This window comes from Medicago truncatula, chromosome 7 (genome assembly GCF_003473485.1).
Source record: "Medicago truncatula cultivar Jemalong A17 chromosome 7, MtrunA17r5.0-ANR, whole genome shotgun sequence".
Classification (NCBI taxonomy): domain Eukaryota; kingdom Viridiplantae; phylum Streptophyta; class Magnoliopsida; order Fabales; family Fabaceae; genus Medicago; species Medicago truncatula.
The window spans coordinates 48778241-48796512 of NC_053048.1; the positions used below are offsets into that span (position 1 = coordinate 48778241).

Genomic DNA, 18272 nt, shown 5'->3' on the forward strand with positions numbered 1-18272 from the left:
TGGTTTATTCTATTCTTTGGTTGCTGCTGATTGGAGCATATAGGTTGAAGCCTTGCAGCTCATGGTGCCTTGATTTGGTTTAGCTTCATTATTGGAAGCATGGGTTTTGGCCTATGGTTTGAATTCATCAACATGGATTTGTTTTCTATGGTTTGAAGACACCTCACATGGCTATGCATCTCTATTGGCTTGCATTTGGTTTTTCTTGTCTCGGCTCGGCATTGGAGGGCATCTCTTTTTTAACTTTGGAACCTTGGTCTTGTTGCTTCATGGTACCTTTGGTGTGCAGTTTGTTCAACATATGACCTCCTTCCATTGTAAACTTTGGCCCTTCCTTGCACTTCTTTTTCTTTTGGATATCATCATTGATTTTGGATATCCTTACTCTTCTTGTCTTGTGCTTCTGTTCATGATGGTTAAGCTATGTTGATAAGCTTCTGTCATAAATGGTTAAGCGTCGTTGTGCTTCTGTCCAAGGATGGTTAAGCGTCGTTTTCTTCTTCTTCTTGTGCTCCTGTCTTGAGTTATTGAGAACTCTTGATGGTTAAGCGTTGTGCCTTTTAAGGCTTTGTTGATGATTGGCTTCTACCAGATGGTGGTTAAGCGTTGGTTTGTTGCTTCTTCCTCCAAGTGGTTACACCCTTGAGTTGTGGTTTCCTCTTGTTGGATAAGCATTTGATTGTTGTTATGTTCTTGGCCAATGTATTTCTGGCATCTTTCCTTGTATTTTCTCATTTCAAGTTGGAAGTGTTTTGAACACCTTCCAACTTGATGGGGACTATTAGAGATATAGATTAGTAGCATATTAGTCCTAGTAGAGAGTAGTATAAATAACTTGTAACCACCCCATTAGAGGGTACTTTTCTCATTTTGTAATATTCAATTTTCATCAATAGAAAGAGTTTCTTAGTTTTCTCTCATTCCTTCCATGGATGCCATGTTTCCTAACATTATGCATGACGGTTTGGATTAAGTTTCTTTTAGTATTATTATGGATGATCTTGTTGTTTATGTGCCACAATGTGGGTTTGATTTGGCATTGGCAGTTTAACAAAGAAAAAACAGTTTATTAGATTTGTGATTTTGGGAGAGAAAATAGTGGCTAGAATTCATCTTATAAAAACAAGTTTATTAGATTTGTGATTTTGGGAGAGAAAATAGTGGCTAGAATTCACCTTATAAAGTGGGGTGTCCAGGGTTCGAACCCCGGCCCCTGCATATAATTCATTGTCCTACCAACTGAGTTATGCTCATGGAACATTTTGAAATTGTTTTTATTATACATAAAGGGTGTGTTTGGTAAAAAAAAAGTTATAAGCTAACTGATGGCTGATAGTTTATAGCTGAAAAATTAGCTGATTAAAATTAAAAGTGTTTGGTAAAATTAGCTGTTGAAGTGACTACAAATATAAAATGACATAAAAGAACATGCTTGTTTATTTTTTTTTTAATATCATATATATAATTTTTATTACTTAATGCATTTATTTTTAAATATTTAAATATATTTCAAATTATTTTCATCTCCAAAATAATAAATGCATTTATGAATTCAATCGAATTTTTTTATTTAACAGTTTTTATTTTATTTTTATGAATTTGATATAACTAAACTTGCTTCACTATTATAAATGGGGATGATTATCTTTTTAGTACAAATCAGTAAGAACAATGCCTGTATTAATGTCCCTAAGTTTTTTTCTTCGAGAAAACAAGGAATATCTAGTCAAAAGAAAACGAGCAATAAGAACCAGTCGCTTTTGACTGTACATATCGAATAGACTCTTTCACATCTACCTCTCAGATAAAATCCAAATAAATAAATTAGATCGAAAAATAGGATTGGAGTTCCTCTACAATTTTCAAATAATTTTTAAATATATTTAATTCAAGCTAATGGTTCAAATACCAGCTGCACCAAGTGCGATTTCTATTTGGGTTGCAACCCAATCCAGTTCCAAAAAATTGACATCAAGAGCATACTCCCTTTGATTTCAAGTATTATATCAACCAGTACTAATAATTAGCCTAACATTCATTTTCAAAAGTATAATAACTAGCCACCAAAACCCAGAGGAGATAACTTCAAATCCTAAAAGCAGAATGATCTGCTTCTACCAAAACTTAAGTAAGATGACCGAAACCACAAAAGAGAAAAGTTAACCGTGAATCTCAATCTTCGAGCTCGATAATCTTAACCACAGATGCATCACCAACTTTCTGGCAAATAACCACTCTATCATGTGGCTTTATAACTCCTGATGCTTTTCCATGATCAAGTGCTACCTTGAGAATAGACTCGTTACTGGCACTTGTTGATTCAGCCTGCACGCGAAGTATGAGATCAATACCTAATTAGTCTCAGATCATCGAATATATGTCATGCAAAATGAAGTTCAATGTTTCCATATCCTAAGATGATTTTAAAAATGTACAAAACTTATCCCATTATCTACCCAGAAAGGCTACAAGGAGCTCTTCAGTCGGAACCCAACCCCTATATTCAGCATCCAATACTCCTTCCATCCCCCCAAAAGAACAAACCTTAATAACAAAACAGATGAACTCAGTGAAACAAAATTCCCATAAGAAAAAGAACTTACAGGATGTCGAGGATCAGCAAGCATGGGAAAGAGACCTCTAACAATAAGTGATTGCCTTGCCTGTGTCATGAATTATAAGTTGGTAAACAAGATGATCAAAACATAAACAGCATAACATCAATCCTGGTAAGTTTCTAATCACAAAGAAAGAACTATGTGTCCAAATTCAGCCAAGTCGAGCATCAACTTCCAAAGCTGACTACCATTTATGCTTGCATTTGCTTTGCACAGGATACTATTAATAACAGTTGGGAAAACTTGCAGTATACATAGACTGTAATATGATTGATACATATATGTAAAAATATCTACTTGATAGTAAATTTTGATTGTAGCATAAACAGTAATATTATATAAATATATAGATAGATAGTAGTATAGCAATTACTCCTTCTGTCCCACAATAACTGTCACATTTGACCGTTTCACACAGATGAAGAAAATATGATAAATGAAGGAAAAAGAACTGTGATTTTACTAAAGTATCCTTATTAACCATTGGTGTATTTCCATTATAAAAAATTCCAAGTGAAAAATAACAACTTGTGAGTTATGAGTGACCCACGTAGTGTTAATTAGATGGTACAATTGGAAGAAAAAATACGAAATTCAAAGTTGATTGATAGTGACACTCTTTTTGGGACTTTTTTTCATTGTAAATGTGACAGTTATTATGGGACCAAGGGAGTACATTAGCAGTAAATAAGCTTTCCCACAACTGAGTTGGTAGTTGGTCCTGGAAACAAGAAACAACGGAATAAATTGTTTTTATTTAGCAATAATGTAATGAGCAAAAAAGGATTATTGTGAAAAAGTTATGAACTCAATATGCACAATATAAACTGTCTATGCTACAAAGGGTTTTCAGAAAAGTTAATTTGATAGAAAGTTATTCATTAGTCATCCTACAAAATGTTACTCATTAATCATCAGTGTAAATCTTATTTTATATTTACAACTATGGAGATTTGACTCAATTGTCATAATTCATAAATACCTCCAAAATTGAAATCACCCAATTAAAGTGGAGAGAATTTAATGACATTCAGAAACACCCTTATCACCTTATCACATTTAATCCTTAAAATCAGGAAATTTAGATTATATAATGGTTATATCTCAAAGTTACAATTCTCCCCGGTGTCAATTTGGGCGGGCTAGTTTAGCCTAAAAAAAATCTCAAAGTTATAACAATGATAGAAACCAGTCTGTCAAAAATGACGGAAGCGTTGTTCACATTCATGGAAGCTAACAGAAAATAAGATGTAAATGAGACAAAAGTTAAAAGCTAACCTCAAAAGCTCCACTAAAGCTCCATTTAAGCTGATTTGTCTTGAGCCTGGGTATCACAACAGAGAGAACCGGCATCGTTGGCCTATACTTTGCTATCAATCTGAAAAGTACACGTGTCAAGTTTAGAAAAGTTTTCCCGAGATTTGTGAAAATACAGGGAAGAAAATTTAATATGATATTCATTGATCCATAGCACTCATTTTCTACGACTTGATCCAATTCAAAAGAAGACTAGTTCAATATAATTTCCCTTGATGGTAACTACGAATAATTTATAACAAATTATTTAAAGAAAGTACCTTGCAGCCCTTCCAGATGAAGTGAAGCAAATGATAACAGAAGCCTTCACCTTAATAGCTGCTCGTACCTAAATAAATAGGATTTTCATTTTAGAAGATTCCTTCCATATATGAACTTAGAACAAACACCAACACGGAAAGAAGCAAAAACAATAGATGAAAATTATTATTTTTTCAGCAGAAGCACTAGAAATTAAAATGCCTCCCAAAGCATGTGGCCCCATCAAAGGAATAGACGAATACAGCCTTACCCTCAAAAGTAAAGGGGCAGATATTGAAACAACAACCTTTGACCACCACGTCAATAGACCACAACCACCCTAAAACTTTCGCCTCACCGTCTCATGCACTAGGAATCACCATTAAAAATATTAAGGGCAAGGTTAAAAAATAATTACCGCAGAGGATGCTATGGATTCCAAATGGGTCATGGGTTCTCCCACAAATTTGACTGTCTTCTTAAAATAAAGGTCTTGATTGAAAACTTTCTCAGCCTGAAACAGAAGGCAGAGACATCAGCCAGTATCCTTAGTGAAATTTCAAACAGGTCATTAACATAAACCAAAGGATTCACGTAACTAATACCATGCTATGCTATTATGCAAAAAGAAGCACAAATGACAGGAAGAAATTAACATCCAAATAAAGAAAAGAATTGAGAACAACTCAGTTTCCTGCAATTTTAGAAGATATTACACAAATGTTGGTGCATCATATTATTCATAGCGAAACCATAAACAGTTTTTAATACAACAAGCAACCAATTTACACCATAGACTCCTTAGCCCTGTTTTGCTTGTATATCATGACTAATGAATTAAGTTACATAAAGAAAAGGTTAAAAAATTATCTGGCTATTGAACTCAGGTCATTCAGACCATAGAATCTTATTCGGGTTACAAGAAACTCATGAAAATGGAATTTCACTGTTCAATAATATCCGACACGTGCACATTTATTGTAAAGGCGATGGCAAACAATTATTTGTAAAACGAGAGATACTCAGCAACACCAATGATAGGTAGAAACTAGAAATGCAAAGTAGAGCACACTACTGCCTTGACAAAAATATAGACAGAGTCAAGGAGCACATAAACTCAGGAATTTCTCTCCAGTCAAACAATTGCCAAATTAGAAATGTTTACAAGACTGAAGTTATCAACCACAAAACAGTACGATACCAATTCAAATTATTTAGGCCAAAAGCTCCTAATTCACAGAATTTTTTATCAACAATGTTGCCCGAAATTGAAATAACAGAACAAATCTTAAGTGCCAAACAAATTTAAAGGAACTTCGAAATGCACTTACTTCTGAACAAATCTTGCCAACCGTAGAAATAGTCTCAACAGGATATAATCCACGTAAAGTCTCGGCACCCAGAAGAATTGCATCACTTCCTGTATATTAATAACAGTTCAATAAAATATAAATATCTATTAACCATTTCTAACAAACCACATAGCAAAACAATTTCCAACAAACCACATAGCAGAATAAGCACTATTAGAAGAACACAAAATCATTGAGAAGAGGCAAAAACCAGGGCAAGAAAAGAATAAATATTTCTTAATAGTCTTTATTAATCAGGAAATGAATTTTGACATGCAAAATGCAAAAAATATGTCAAAAAAACAGCAATATTTCCTGTCTTTGATAATCACCTACAGGCTACCATTTAACATGCAAACCAACAACAGCAACTCAACAGACAACTTGAGCAGATAGATTGGCACTAATGAAAGTTATGGCATAGTTGAAGTAGACCTGAAGAAAACTCCTGCATTACTGATCTATACACCAATTTATGTATAATCCTACTATACTGACACCTTCTAAGTAACATACTTCCTTTTTTATGTAATACATAATGATTCACTTCATTACTTTTACCCCTCTTTAACTTTCTCACTTTGACATACACTTCCTGGAGTGCCCCATCACACTTTTTTTTGTGCTACACACCACATACATGGCACGTTCAATTTCTGAAATCACCTACATTCACTTCTTAGTTTCACACGCACACTATGCTGTATTTCTAGATTCTATAGTGAGTTGCTTATTTTACACACTACCTACAATATTACAATGTATAAGTCAATAGGTTACCATGACCAAAAGTCTATAATATCATATACTATTGTACTTCCAATATCTACCCAAAAATTTTCCATAATTTAATAGAGTTGACCATGTTCTAATATGAGATTTTTAAAGTGCTTAAGACTAAACTTTAAGAGAAAAGTGTCTTTGATGAATGATAATCAATTTTACTGGATAACATGCAAACCAGTATGAACAGAACAGTGTAATACTACAGTCACCAACTTAACTAGTGGTATCATATGACCGGTACTCACCATCTAACACAGCATTGGCAACATCAGTGGCTTCCGCACGAGTTGGTCTTAAGTTGTCAGTCATGCTATCCACAACACGTGTGAGCACAGCAGGCTTCCCAGCCATATTACACTTGTAAAGGGCCGACTTTTGGAAGAAAAAGACCTACAAAAGCAAATGGTATTTGAGTAACATATCAGCAACAAACAGTCTTAGAAATATTACGAATTTGCCTAAATTAAGATGGTTATAATGGTATGATAGTTGTTTGGGACATTAAAATTAGGTAACAGTTCATTAAGCTTATTCAGATCAACAACGTAAACATCCCGTTCCAATCCAAAAAGCATATAGCACCACTCCACAAAAGCTTATTTTCTTTCATTGTTCTAGGTTTTTAGGTTTAACATCAAACCTCCACTTCATGGATGACTATTGAGTATTGATGCATTAATTACTGATATAAAAAAAAAATAAAGAAATGGTTTTCAGAATCGTCACAATATCTATATCATATATAAAACTTCACAGTTAAAAGAGAAATTTGAGACGATTTTGAAGATTTAGTAAATTCAATTGTTTCCAAAACAACCTCATTCAAGTAATTAGAAACTGGGTGCTTAGGAAACTATACAGTTTAAAAGATCCCCAGGTACTTAGGATATATTATCCGTCTATTTATTGAAACTTTATATGAATTATTAAGTACACTATCAACATATGCCTAAAGCACAACAACACAGAATTAGTAAAGAGCACTTCAAATTACACGTAGAGACTAATTACTACAAAGAATTAACCTTCTCTGGTGGAAGATCAATGCCCAAATTCCCACGGGACAGGATGATTCCATCAGCTTCTTGTAGAATCTCATCAAAATGGGTCAATCCCTAAAAAAAAACAGATATATAAATGCAGTTGAATCAGCATAGCTGATAAGGATCTAACTAAGAAATAATTTAATTTAGTCCAGTACACAATTAAGAAATGCAATTCACCTCAACATTTTCAATCTTTGCAAAAATTTGAGTCTGGCTTAGATCACCTAATGTAGAAAGGAATTCACGTGCCTGTATTTTAAACACATAAGGTATGTTAGTAGAAATCCTGGATCAGAAATAGGAAAAAATTAAATGACCAATTCTGAACTTCAGACAATGAAACCAACCCAAAAGATGTGGAACACAAATTACCTGGCGAACATCTTCAGCATGCCTAGTATATGACAATGATAGAAAATCAATTTTGTTTTTTACTCCCCAGGTGCTTATAACCTGCAACGAGAAAAAATTATACTCCAGAACAGAAAAGAAACCTACAATCCAGACAGACAGAAGCTCTACATGTTTGACGGTACATACTCACTAAAACATGCAAGTGAATAATTACCTCCTTGTCTTTTTCAGTGAGGGTAGGCAAATCAATATGAATTTGAGAAGCATGCAAGGTAAACAATGCCCCAGCCAATGTTGCTGAATTTTTAACAGTACAAACAACGTCCTGCCCTGCAACTTCAGCTACCTGCATAGTTTCAGGTAGAATTCATCATGAATGTAAGACTTCTTTCAACTTTTTCTATTCATGCCAGGCTAGGATGCTAGGCCCATTGTATAGATTTAGAAATATCAAATTACAAAATTTAACTTCAATTACCCAAAATCGCAATATAAAAGTTATTAACAAATGGCTGATGCAGATTAAAAATATACTTCAGAACACCACAATAACAAAATAGAAAGCGACCTATTGGAATAAATTTTTCCTTTCAGATCCACTTATCTTACCTCTAGCCATACAGAAGTAGTTTCACTTCCTGTGAACAAGTATTGCCCAACGAAAATGGTGTCTCCCGCCTTCACTGACTGTAAACAGTATGAATAAGATTAAGGTTAAAATTAACACAAACAATTCAATTAAAGCAACAAAGAATGAGTTTATTTTGCGCTAAGCTAAGCATTGGTAGTTGGTAGGAATACGTGAATCTGGTAAATTCACAGAGGTTTGAAAATTTAAATGAACCTTGGCAAGTCCATCAAAATTGATAGGCAGTATCTCTGAAGAAGCTTCTTGCCCCTGATCAGGAGTCAGGATAACCTGACTATCAGCCTGAAGGGAAATCGATGTCTCGTTTTTGTTAACAACCTGCATCTCAGCACCAACCGTGTCCAGCATAACCTGACAAAGATAACAAAGAAACCAACAAAACACTCAACAAAATTGAAAGCAACAATAGACACATCCATCCACAAAACGTTAATCATAACAAAACAAACAAAAACATGCAAAATACAATGCGGTTAGTTTTAAGCTTTTAGTAACCACTTACAGCACAGAGCTTCTTAGAAGTTTTGATAGCAGCCTTCAAATTTTCCAGAGTCTCTTGGTGATATTCGGAGTCACCCCAAGAAAAATCGAAACGAGCCACTACAACAAACATTACAAAACCTCATCAAATAACCGTCTATTAAATGTTGGATTTAACTCATATACAACGTCACTATTAATCAATCCTAAACAACATATCAATAAAAAAAACTGACTTTAATCATAACAAGTCACACACTAGATGGTGTAAAACCTTCCGGTGTATGTTTGGATATAAGCCGGGAGTTTGACAAAATCAGTTATTTTGTTGAATCTTCAGTCTCCACAACTTGTGCCAAAACCACGGGGTGGCTCACCGTGATTTTGCCAATCTCTAGGTTAATCTAAACATACGCTTAGCCGACGTTTGGTTCCACATTTGAAGCCACATAATTGATTATGGAGGTGTAAAATTGACTTTGACATGTTTGGTTGCTCTCGAATAGTTAAAGTGATTTCTACAGTGAAATTTACCTTTCAACTAACATAAATCACTTTACATTCAAGTCACTTTCAAGTAAAATCAATTCATTCAAAATCAATTTTGTCACTGTAAAAACCAAACATGCACTTAGAATAAGAAACAAGAATAATATATATACCAGACATTCCGGCTTTGAGACAAGAAGAAATAACATCAACTGAACGAGATTTAGGTCCCAAGGTACCAACGATCCTTGTCATTGCAGGAAAAAAGCTCTGAAAAAAAAATTAATAACAATAATGATAATAATAAACGAGAAAGAAAAAGAAGAAGAGTAAAGAGAGTTACGGTTTTGGCTGGCTCAAGGATTGAGATCATCCGAATAGGTTCTTCGATAAGCAAGTTACTTGAATGCATTTTTGCTTCTTCTTGTTGTTGAATCAAAACCCTAGAACAGGAAAACGCAGAGAGAGAGAGAGAATAAAGAAGAACGTTGGATCAGTGAATGGGGGCTGCGTGAAGAGACCGAAGGGTGTTTTCAGTTTAAATACCTAGAAAGAAAGAAAGAAGGTTTCTTGGGAAAGGAGGAATATGCTTCCGCTTTTGTATTGCTTCTATTCTATACCCTTTAGTCCTTTACCACACTCCTACTTCTAGAACAACCAAATACACACTCCTCAATGTTTTTGTTTTTTCGGGTATAATAACGCATGTAAATTATATTTTTATTTTATTTTATAAAATTTATATTTTGATTAAAATTATATCTATAGATACTTGTCACTTATCGTAATAAATCAATATTATTTTTTTCAATCATACCTACTATTGTGAATATAATATATGTTGGAACAAAATGTGTTTAACATTATCTGTTGAGAGTTTTTATGATAACAAGGTATTAAAAATTGTCGATTTAATTTGCTAATATTTGTTCAAACGTACAGGACCGTAAACAAAAATTTGATATCTTTATTAGGTTCTGAAAGAACAAATTGAGAGTTATGGAATCAACAAAAAGGAAGCTTGATGCATCTGAAGAAAAGTGCTCCTGAAGTGATGAAATCATCAGAAGTAAATTCATTAGTAGCAAGATCACCAGAAGCTGAAGTTCATCAGAAGATGAGAGACTTAAGCTTCAAAGGTTGTTCATTTGATTTGATCTCGTCTAAGCACTGCATAAGATCAGGAGAGTGAAGCAACGACTAATTCAAATGAAGTTGAAGACATTGGATACTTGTTTTTTAAAGTGCGTTGACAGAGTACAATTGTACGAAGTGTACAACCACTACCTGCACTACTCAGTTTGTGTCTCTGCTACAAGACAAGAATAACAGCTCTGCCTGCAACAATGTTCCTTTATACTTGGAATGGATTTGAAATTGATCCTTCATAGGATAATAACCATATCAGGCAAAAGATCATTGGTGATTGATCAAAGCTTCAAACGACTCTATTTTGATGTGTTGGATATTCACAACGTCTCTTTCACGCCTCTATATAAAGGAGTGAAAACTCAGAGAATGACAAGACTCTACAACAATTTACAAGCGCAAAAACTCTGCTGAAATTGTTCTGCATCAAAAGTTCACTTAGAATTTATTATCAAAGTTCATATCTTAGAAATTCTAGAGTCTTAAGAGTCTGTATCTGATTTGTATTTTGATCACCACTGATTGACAAGACTCTACAACAATTTACAAGCGCAAAAACTCTGCTGAAATTGTTCTGCATCAAAAGTTCACTTAGAATTTCTTATCAAATTTCATATCTTAGAAATTCAAGAGTCTTAAGAGTTTGTATCTGATTTGTATTTTGATCACCACTGATTGTATATCAAGTGTTCAACCTCAAACATTTTTCTTTGTAATTCTGTTTGAATAGAAGTCTCTTGCAGTTGTGCTTGAGCATAAGAAATATCTTGATTGTGTTCAGGAGCATATGAAATATCTTGCAGTTGTGCTTGAGTAGTTTGAAATCTCTTGCTAGTTTTAGCAGTGAGCAGTTGTAATCAGATATTACATTTTAGTGAACTCTCCTTGGAAGTGCAAGGGGGACATGACTACTTCCGGTTTATGGAAGGAACTTGTATAATTGCTTTGTGTTTTTCTTCTTTCTCTCTCTGTTTTATTTGCTGCAATTAGTTCTGAACATCACTTCAGAAGTAGAACTCTTTCTGCTTCTGATCAGTGTTTTCAGCTTAAGAGAAAACGAAGAAAAAGGTAACACAATTCAACTCCCTTTCTTATATTTTTCTCACCTTCGATATAAACTCTTAACATTAGTAGCCCCCATCATATAAACTCTTAAGCATAAAAGTAAGCAATTAAGCGCAGTAAAAAAATAAATAAAAAAAAAACAATTTTAACCTTTATATTGGCCAAGAAAAATATGCTTATCTTTAAATTGTCTATCTATCGATTTCGACTAACATTATATTTAATTTTAATTGTAAAAAAAATTCTTATTCGATGTATTTGTTAGCCTTTATAATTCATTCTTGTATGCTTCTTAAAAAAATAATTCATTCTTGTACGTTTTTTTTTTTTTTGTGTGTAAACATTCTTGTATATTTCATTTCTATTAAAGAACTTATTCAAATTTTTCATCGAAAGACATAAACAGGTGGGAGGAGTAGAAACTGCTCTCAGTAAGATTTGAGAGGTATTGAAGAAAGCTATGGGAGAAGCACACGGTATTAAAGAAAGTAGCCTGCGGTAATTACCTGATTCAAGGATTAAACTGAAATCATAAATGGATGAGAAAGTAAGACCAACATTATGAAAGGTTGTGCTATCACTTCAATTAGTAAGTGATCGCAAATATGATTTTGTATGTTGCAAACATGAAATCAAATGCACGTGCGTGTGTTTGATTAAATCATGGTTGTGTCTTTATTTTGTTGAACTATTTTTATTTTTTTAGCAATATTTTGTTGAAGTTATGAAAATAAACTTTGTCAAAATTGTCCTCTAAAATAAATTGTCAAAATTGTGGTCATTCGTTAAATATGCACAAATTCATTCATGATAATACGTGCGAGTACTTTGTAAAAGAAAAAAAAACCTTTTTGTCATAAATTACAAATCATTTTTGTCATCTCATAGGAATTAAGAAATATAATTAATTTTGTATAGAAAAATTATATTTTGAGCTGTTTTACAAAATTGTTCTTAATAAATTATAAGAAAAAAGATAAATCAAAGCGATGAAAAAAATTAAGGTAATAAATAGTTAAAGATATAATATAAAAATTAACATCAATACTTCATTGATATTGTAAAAAGACTTATAATTTATGATATAATAATGTTATTTCTCGCGACAAAACCAATCATGATGTCTCACAAATGACATGTCCTAATTTATGATATTTTTTTTTTTAAAAAAAAACAACTTATAATAGATTTCTCTGTTGTAGATGCTCCAAGAGCTTCCAAAAGTGGAGCCAACAGCAGCGATGAAATGATTTCAGCTCCTCTAATCTCCAAAGCAACTAAAATTCCACCAGGTTCAACTTGCTCTAAAATGCAAGAAAGAGCCGATTATGTTAATCAGGATCACCACTTTAATAAGAACCATAAACTGAGAAAATCAGCAACAATTCATTGCTATGAGAGAGTCCAATGAAATGTTCCAAAGCTACTACTTCCTCCGTCCCTTAATACTTGATTCATTTGGAATTTTTTTAAATTTTGACCTAACTAACTTTGACCGTATTTTTTAACTAATATACAAAGATAAATAACATCATATAAGATGTCGTTAGATTCGTCTCGATGAGTATTTTCAAAATATCAAATTTTCATAATTTTTCCTAAATATATTATTGAAGATATTTAAGCTCAAAGTTATGCATTAAAATGCGTAATAAGGTCAAATGTGTTAAGTATTAAGGGATGGAGGGAGTATAATTATTGTTTGTTTGCAGAAAGATTTGCTCCATAGAATCAACATCAGTGAGGTATGGAATCCAAGAAGCTGAACAAGTTTTGTCACAAAGGACCAAAACCAATAAACTTGTGAAATGTGAATAAAATAAGTTGTTTATTTCACTCTATTATAGCATTCTTGAAAACGAGGTAAGTAGTATTCTAAACCATTGTCACTTTTCTTCTTATGGTGGCCACGTCAGTACTCAAAATACTTCTTTCAAAAGATGTCACTCTTCTTCTAAACCATTGTCACTCTTCTTCTTATGGTGGCCATCCCTTTTCAAAGATGTGCATCTCTTTATTTCTAAATGTGACAAATGTCAATGCACCAATAATATCACTAAAAGGAATGAAATGTCTTTGAACAACATCGTTGAAGTTGAAATTATCCACTTTTTTTTTCCTACGTCAAATTAAACATAAACTCAAGTTATTTTTTTATATTTTTTTTGGGGTCTGATCTGCTTCAAATTAAGTTCTATTTAAAGCCTTGGTCAATCCGTAATATGACCACTTTATTTGCCTTAAGATATGGCGGGGTTATGATTAACTATCTAAAGGCTTTTCATGTCAAGAATAAATTGAGCAGTTTTGGAATTTGACCAGCAAATATGCCCCACAGGCCCACATCATATCATTCGCATTTACTATTTGTTGCAAAATGATTGAATGAATAAAAAAAGGAAAAAGATTTTTAAACAACCAAACCAAATCCAAAGACAGATGTAAATTTAACCCTCATTTGCCTCTTTCTTTCACTGTACAGGAAGGAACATGACACTGCCAAATACTGGATGTGCTATGTGAGTAGCAGAGTCACTGATTCAAGATAGATCATATTATAAGCTATGTCTCAAGACAAGTGCAACAAAGTCATTTATCAAATATTACAAATAGAAAACAATAAATAACAACTCATGCAATTTAAATAACCATGCAATTAGAAGAGGATTAAAGAGATCAGTTCCATTCCATCGTTGAGCAATGAATAACACTAGTGCTATTAAGCTAAGCAATCTTCAGTCGTGGCAAGTGAAGGTGAAAGTGAATCGCGAGATTCATCATAATCCTCTCTTAGAGGAGATTGTTCCACCCTAATATCCTCGATCATCTTAACAACATCCAACATTGTTGGCCTTTTCTCAGGTTGTAACGCAACACAAGCTAGTCCAACATTCAGCATTGAAACAAGCTCCTCCTCAATGTTCTTGTACCTCAAAAGTTCTTGATCAAACACCTCTGATGTCCACTCATCCTTCACAACAGACCGAACCCATTTTGGAAGATCAGCTTCTTGTTCTTCAAATTCCACGCAAGAGCGAACTCCTACTGGAGAAGAATACTGAGAGGAAGGAGCTCTTCCTGTCAAAACTTCCAACACCAATACTCCAAAAGCATACACGTCTGCCTCTTGTGAAAGCTTCTTAGCTTCCGCCTGTTCTGGAGCCCTGTACCCACCCAGCCTTGCAACTGCGTGAGCAGGGTTTAATAACAGTGACAAACCAAAGTCACCTATGCAAGCAACCCCATTCTTGTCAAGTATCACATTTGATGATTTCACATTTCCATGAGGTATCTTTGCTGCACTATACTCTCCATGAATCCTTGCTAGGCCTCTTGCTGCCCCCAACACCAAGCTTATTCTTGTTGTCCAATCTAACGGAATCCTTCCCGGACCACGGTTCCCTAATACATTTACAAAGCCACTAGCAAATTAGTAAGCAAAAAACTAATAATAATCAATACATTTTCTGCATTATACAGCAATTCTAAGCAAAATTAAAGATTTTGCGCCTTAAAATCTTTCTACCACGGTTTTAAATTGTTCAATGCAACTACAATATAAAAAGATTTTGCGGCATCTGCAACGACAACGGCAACTGCAATTTTGATCAATATATATAAAGGTTTGGAGCACAACATCAACTATAACTTAAAACCCTATCAAGTATCAACTACTTAAGTTTTTTATAAAAAGGTCTTCAATCATGGTTTAGACCACAAAATTGAAGTTTTTGGGATCGAGATCGAAAACTGCATGTTGTCGCACCAAATCCAAATCCAAGTTTGTTTTTGATGTCTTAAGGATCGATACCGATCACATTTTAAAACCGTGTTATTGTCCAAACCATACAATTAATTAGTATTATTAATTATATCACTAAGTTGAAAACTCAAAGGTAAAGGGCAATAGATTAGACAAACCATGAAGAAGAGCATGCAAGCTTCCATTGGAAAGATAATCATAAACCAAAAGCTTTTCTTCCTTAGCATAATAATAAGCTTTAAGTCTAACAACATTAGGATGTCTAAGCTTCCCCACAACATCCATATACTGTTCAAACTGATTCCTATCACAAGGATTAGCATCCTTAAGTCTCTTAACAGCAACAGTACATCCATCATCAAGAACAGCTCTATAAACAGTTCCCAAACTACCCTTCCCAAGCATCTCTGCAGAAGCTCGTAGCAAATCCTCTAACTCAAACTCATTCCTTCTATCAAAAAACACTAATTTGCTTCTATCTGTTTCAGTTGTTGTTCCATCACTATCTCTATCCACACCCCCATTGTTACTATTACCACCCCTATAACCTTTTTTCTCACTTCCACTGCTACTTTCACTTTTTCTCTTCCCAATCTCACTATCCATCCCCACCGTTGAATTAGATCTTCCTCCTCTTCCGCAACATTGTGCTACGGTGAAAGAAACCACCACCAGTAACGCCACAGAAACAGCCACCGCAACGGCTACTATTCCCCCAGGACTCAACATTTTCCGTTTTTTGGAAGGATTTTCAGATGAAATATTACCATGATTTTTGCTAGGGTTTGAAGGAACAATTTCAGAACCATCATCATCAGAAGGAGGATGAGGAGTTTTTTCGGTGACAGAACACTTCGGCAACGGCGTTGATCCGCAAAGACCGTCATTGCCGGAGAAGCTTTTGTTACCGAATTTGGTAAACATGGCGTCTGGTAAGTGTCCTTGGAGTTCATTGTTGGTGATATTGAGTTCAATGAGATTGATAAGGGAAGAAGCAAGATCGGGAACTTCGCCGGAGAGTTCATTGTTCTGTAACCGGAGAGTGAGGAGATGCTTCAGTTTTGATAATTCTTTAGGAATTTCGCCGTGGATGTTGTTGTCGGAGATGTCGAGTCTGATGAGAAGACGTAAGGAAGATATATCCGGCGGTATTTCACCGGAGAAGTCGTTGCCGGAAAGATAGAGGAGTTCAAGATCAGTGCAGTTTAAAAGAGGAACAATGGTTCCGTTTAAGCGGTTATCGTGTAGGTCAAGGAAGCGTAAGTAGGTTAGCGTTGAGAGAGAATCAACGGGACCTCGGAGATTGAGGGAAGGGAGTGAGAGAGCTATGACTCTGCCGTTTGGAGAGCATTGAACACCATGCCAGGCGGTGTTGCAGGCATCCTCACCGGTCCAGTTATCGACGAGGTAGCCGTGGAAGTCGGTTCGGAGACGGAATTCGGTGAGGGCGTGTGTGTCATTATGATTATGTTGTGCACTTTGTGTTAGAGATGGTGATGTAAAGAGAAATGCTAAGGTTAAGGCTAATGCTAGTGTTGTGTTCATGTTAAAGGATTATGAGAGACTATAGTGTGTGATTCGATTCGGAAAATATACACTGACTTTATGGATGACTAGTCTTTACACAGACCATCTTTAATGGAGTCTCCACTTTCAATCATATTTTTTTACCCACAATACTCGAACTTGAGACATTCCAAGAAGTTCAATTCAACTTGAGCTAATGTAATGTTGGTGTAGTGGGTGATGGATTGAGAAAAAAGCATTGCATTGCACATGATATTTATTATATGTCTGCTGGTAAGGTAATTAGGATTGGGGGAATATGATGATAAAGGTGGCAACTGATTATGGGTTTGGAAGGTGATGGTCGAGTGTATGATTGCTGTTTTCTACTCATAAGAGGGAATAGGATTAGTGACAATATATATTTTACCTTTTGTTTTGTTTGGCATGTTAAGCTAAAGAGGGGAAAAAAATAAATAATGTTATGTAGGATGAATTTAGATAACACAATTATACATAAGAACATTGATTAATAACATGAATAATTTAAGGAAGGAAGTGTGGTGGTTTTCAAAATAATTGAACAGAAAATTTGAATTGGGTTTATTCATGCTACATTACAATTTACATGGTAGTATGTCTTTTATTATCTTTTTCTTTTCCGTATGTCCCATTGCTGAAACCTTGAGGTTGTGGGGTTGAAAGGAACAAGTGAAACAGAATTGTCCAAAGTTAAACTCTTCCATGCTTTCAGAAAACAACTCTTTTAATTTTGGATTCCGAGTTAACTTGAGCCATTAAGTGATGGATTGCATGACTGGTTTTTTTTTTCACTAATGATATACACAATAGTCTTTTTATGTCTGTTCATATTTTGGTCCAAATGTTATAACTTGGAAGCGTAAAGTTGAACAAACCAACATTAATTTAAGAACTAACTATAAATTATAAATTTAATTACACTATTCATGAAAGCAAAATATCAAGTGCTTTAAATTTGGAACGCCAATCTCGCCTCCAAATCCTCTGCTTTATTACTCCTTTTACTTTAACAGTGAAACAATTATTCCTTCACTTTTTGCAACCATATGCATAATGCATCACCATGGTGGTCGAAATGCCATGGAAGGCTACAAATATATAATTGAGATGGTGATCCAGTACCACACCACCAGTTTACCATCCATTGCCCCCACCTATGTAGTATATTTGAGCAAGAAGAAAGAAAGAAAAAAAGTAATTTTAGAAACACAATTAATTTTCACTTGTTGTAAGTCTTTATGAAAGAATTCTTAAAAAAAAAAATGTCTTTATTGATTTTAATTTGAAGCTAAAATACTATGTTATGTGTGTTTTGATTAGTCCATGCCAATTTGATGGTAGTTTTGTCATGAAATTTAAGTTAAATTCCAATCATGTTCCTTGCATTTACATGTTAATCATTGAATTCCATCGCTT

At 34.2% G+C, this 18272-nt stretch overlaps 2 protein-coding genes across 3 annotated transcripts; both read right to left on the reverse strand.

Moving 5' to 3' along the window:
- Nucleotides 1-1842: 1842 nt before the first annotated feature.
- On the reverse strand, nt 1843-9956 carry LOC25499373 (pyruvate kinase 1, cytosolic). Of its 2 annotated transcripts, XM_013594619.3 has the most exons (17): nt 9675-9956; nt 9505-9601; nt 8865-8962; nt 8558-8713; nt 8323-8400; nt 7928-8059; nt 7732-7812; nt 7537-7608; nt 7339-7428; nt 6559-6703; nt 5507-5595; nt 4594-4689; nt 4196-4263; nt 3897-3996; nt 3295-3339; nt 2604-2663; nt 1843-2325 (listed from the first exon to the last, which is right to left on the reverse strand). In XM_013594619.3, the coding sequence occupies exons 1-17, from the start codon at nt 9741-9743 to the stop codon at nt 2173-2175; spliced, it is 1629 nt and encodes a 542-aa protein (XP_013450073.1). In that variant the 5' UTR covers nt 9744-9956; the 3' UTR covers nt 1843-2172. The 2 variants fall into 2 exon arrangements, with proteins under 2 accessions (XP_013450073.1, XP_013450072.1); XM_013594618.3 differs by lacking the exon at nt 3295-3339 and having other exon boundaries at nt 9675-9955.
- A 4031-nt stretch (nt 9957-13987) lies between these two features.
- LOC25499374 (leucine-rich repeat receptor-like protein kinase PXC1) lies at nt 13988-17289 on the reverse strand. Its single transcript, XM_013594621.3, has 2 exons — nt 15467-17289; nt 13988-14947 (listed from the first exon to the last, which is right to left on the reverse strand). Exons 1-2 carry the CDS (start codon nt 16851-16853, stop codon nt 14265-14267), a joined length of 2070 nt encoding a protein of 689 aa, XP_013450075.1. The 5' UTR covers nt 16854-17289; the 3' UTR covers nt 13988-14264.
- Nucleotides 17290-18272: the final 983 nt, after the last annotated feature.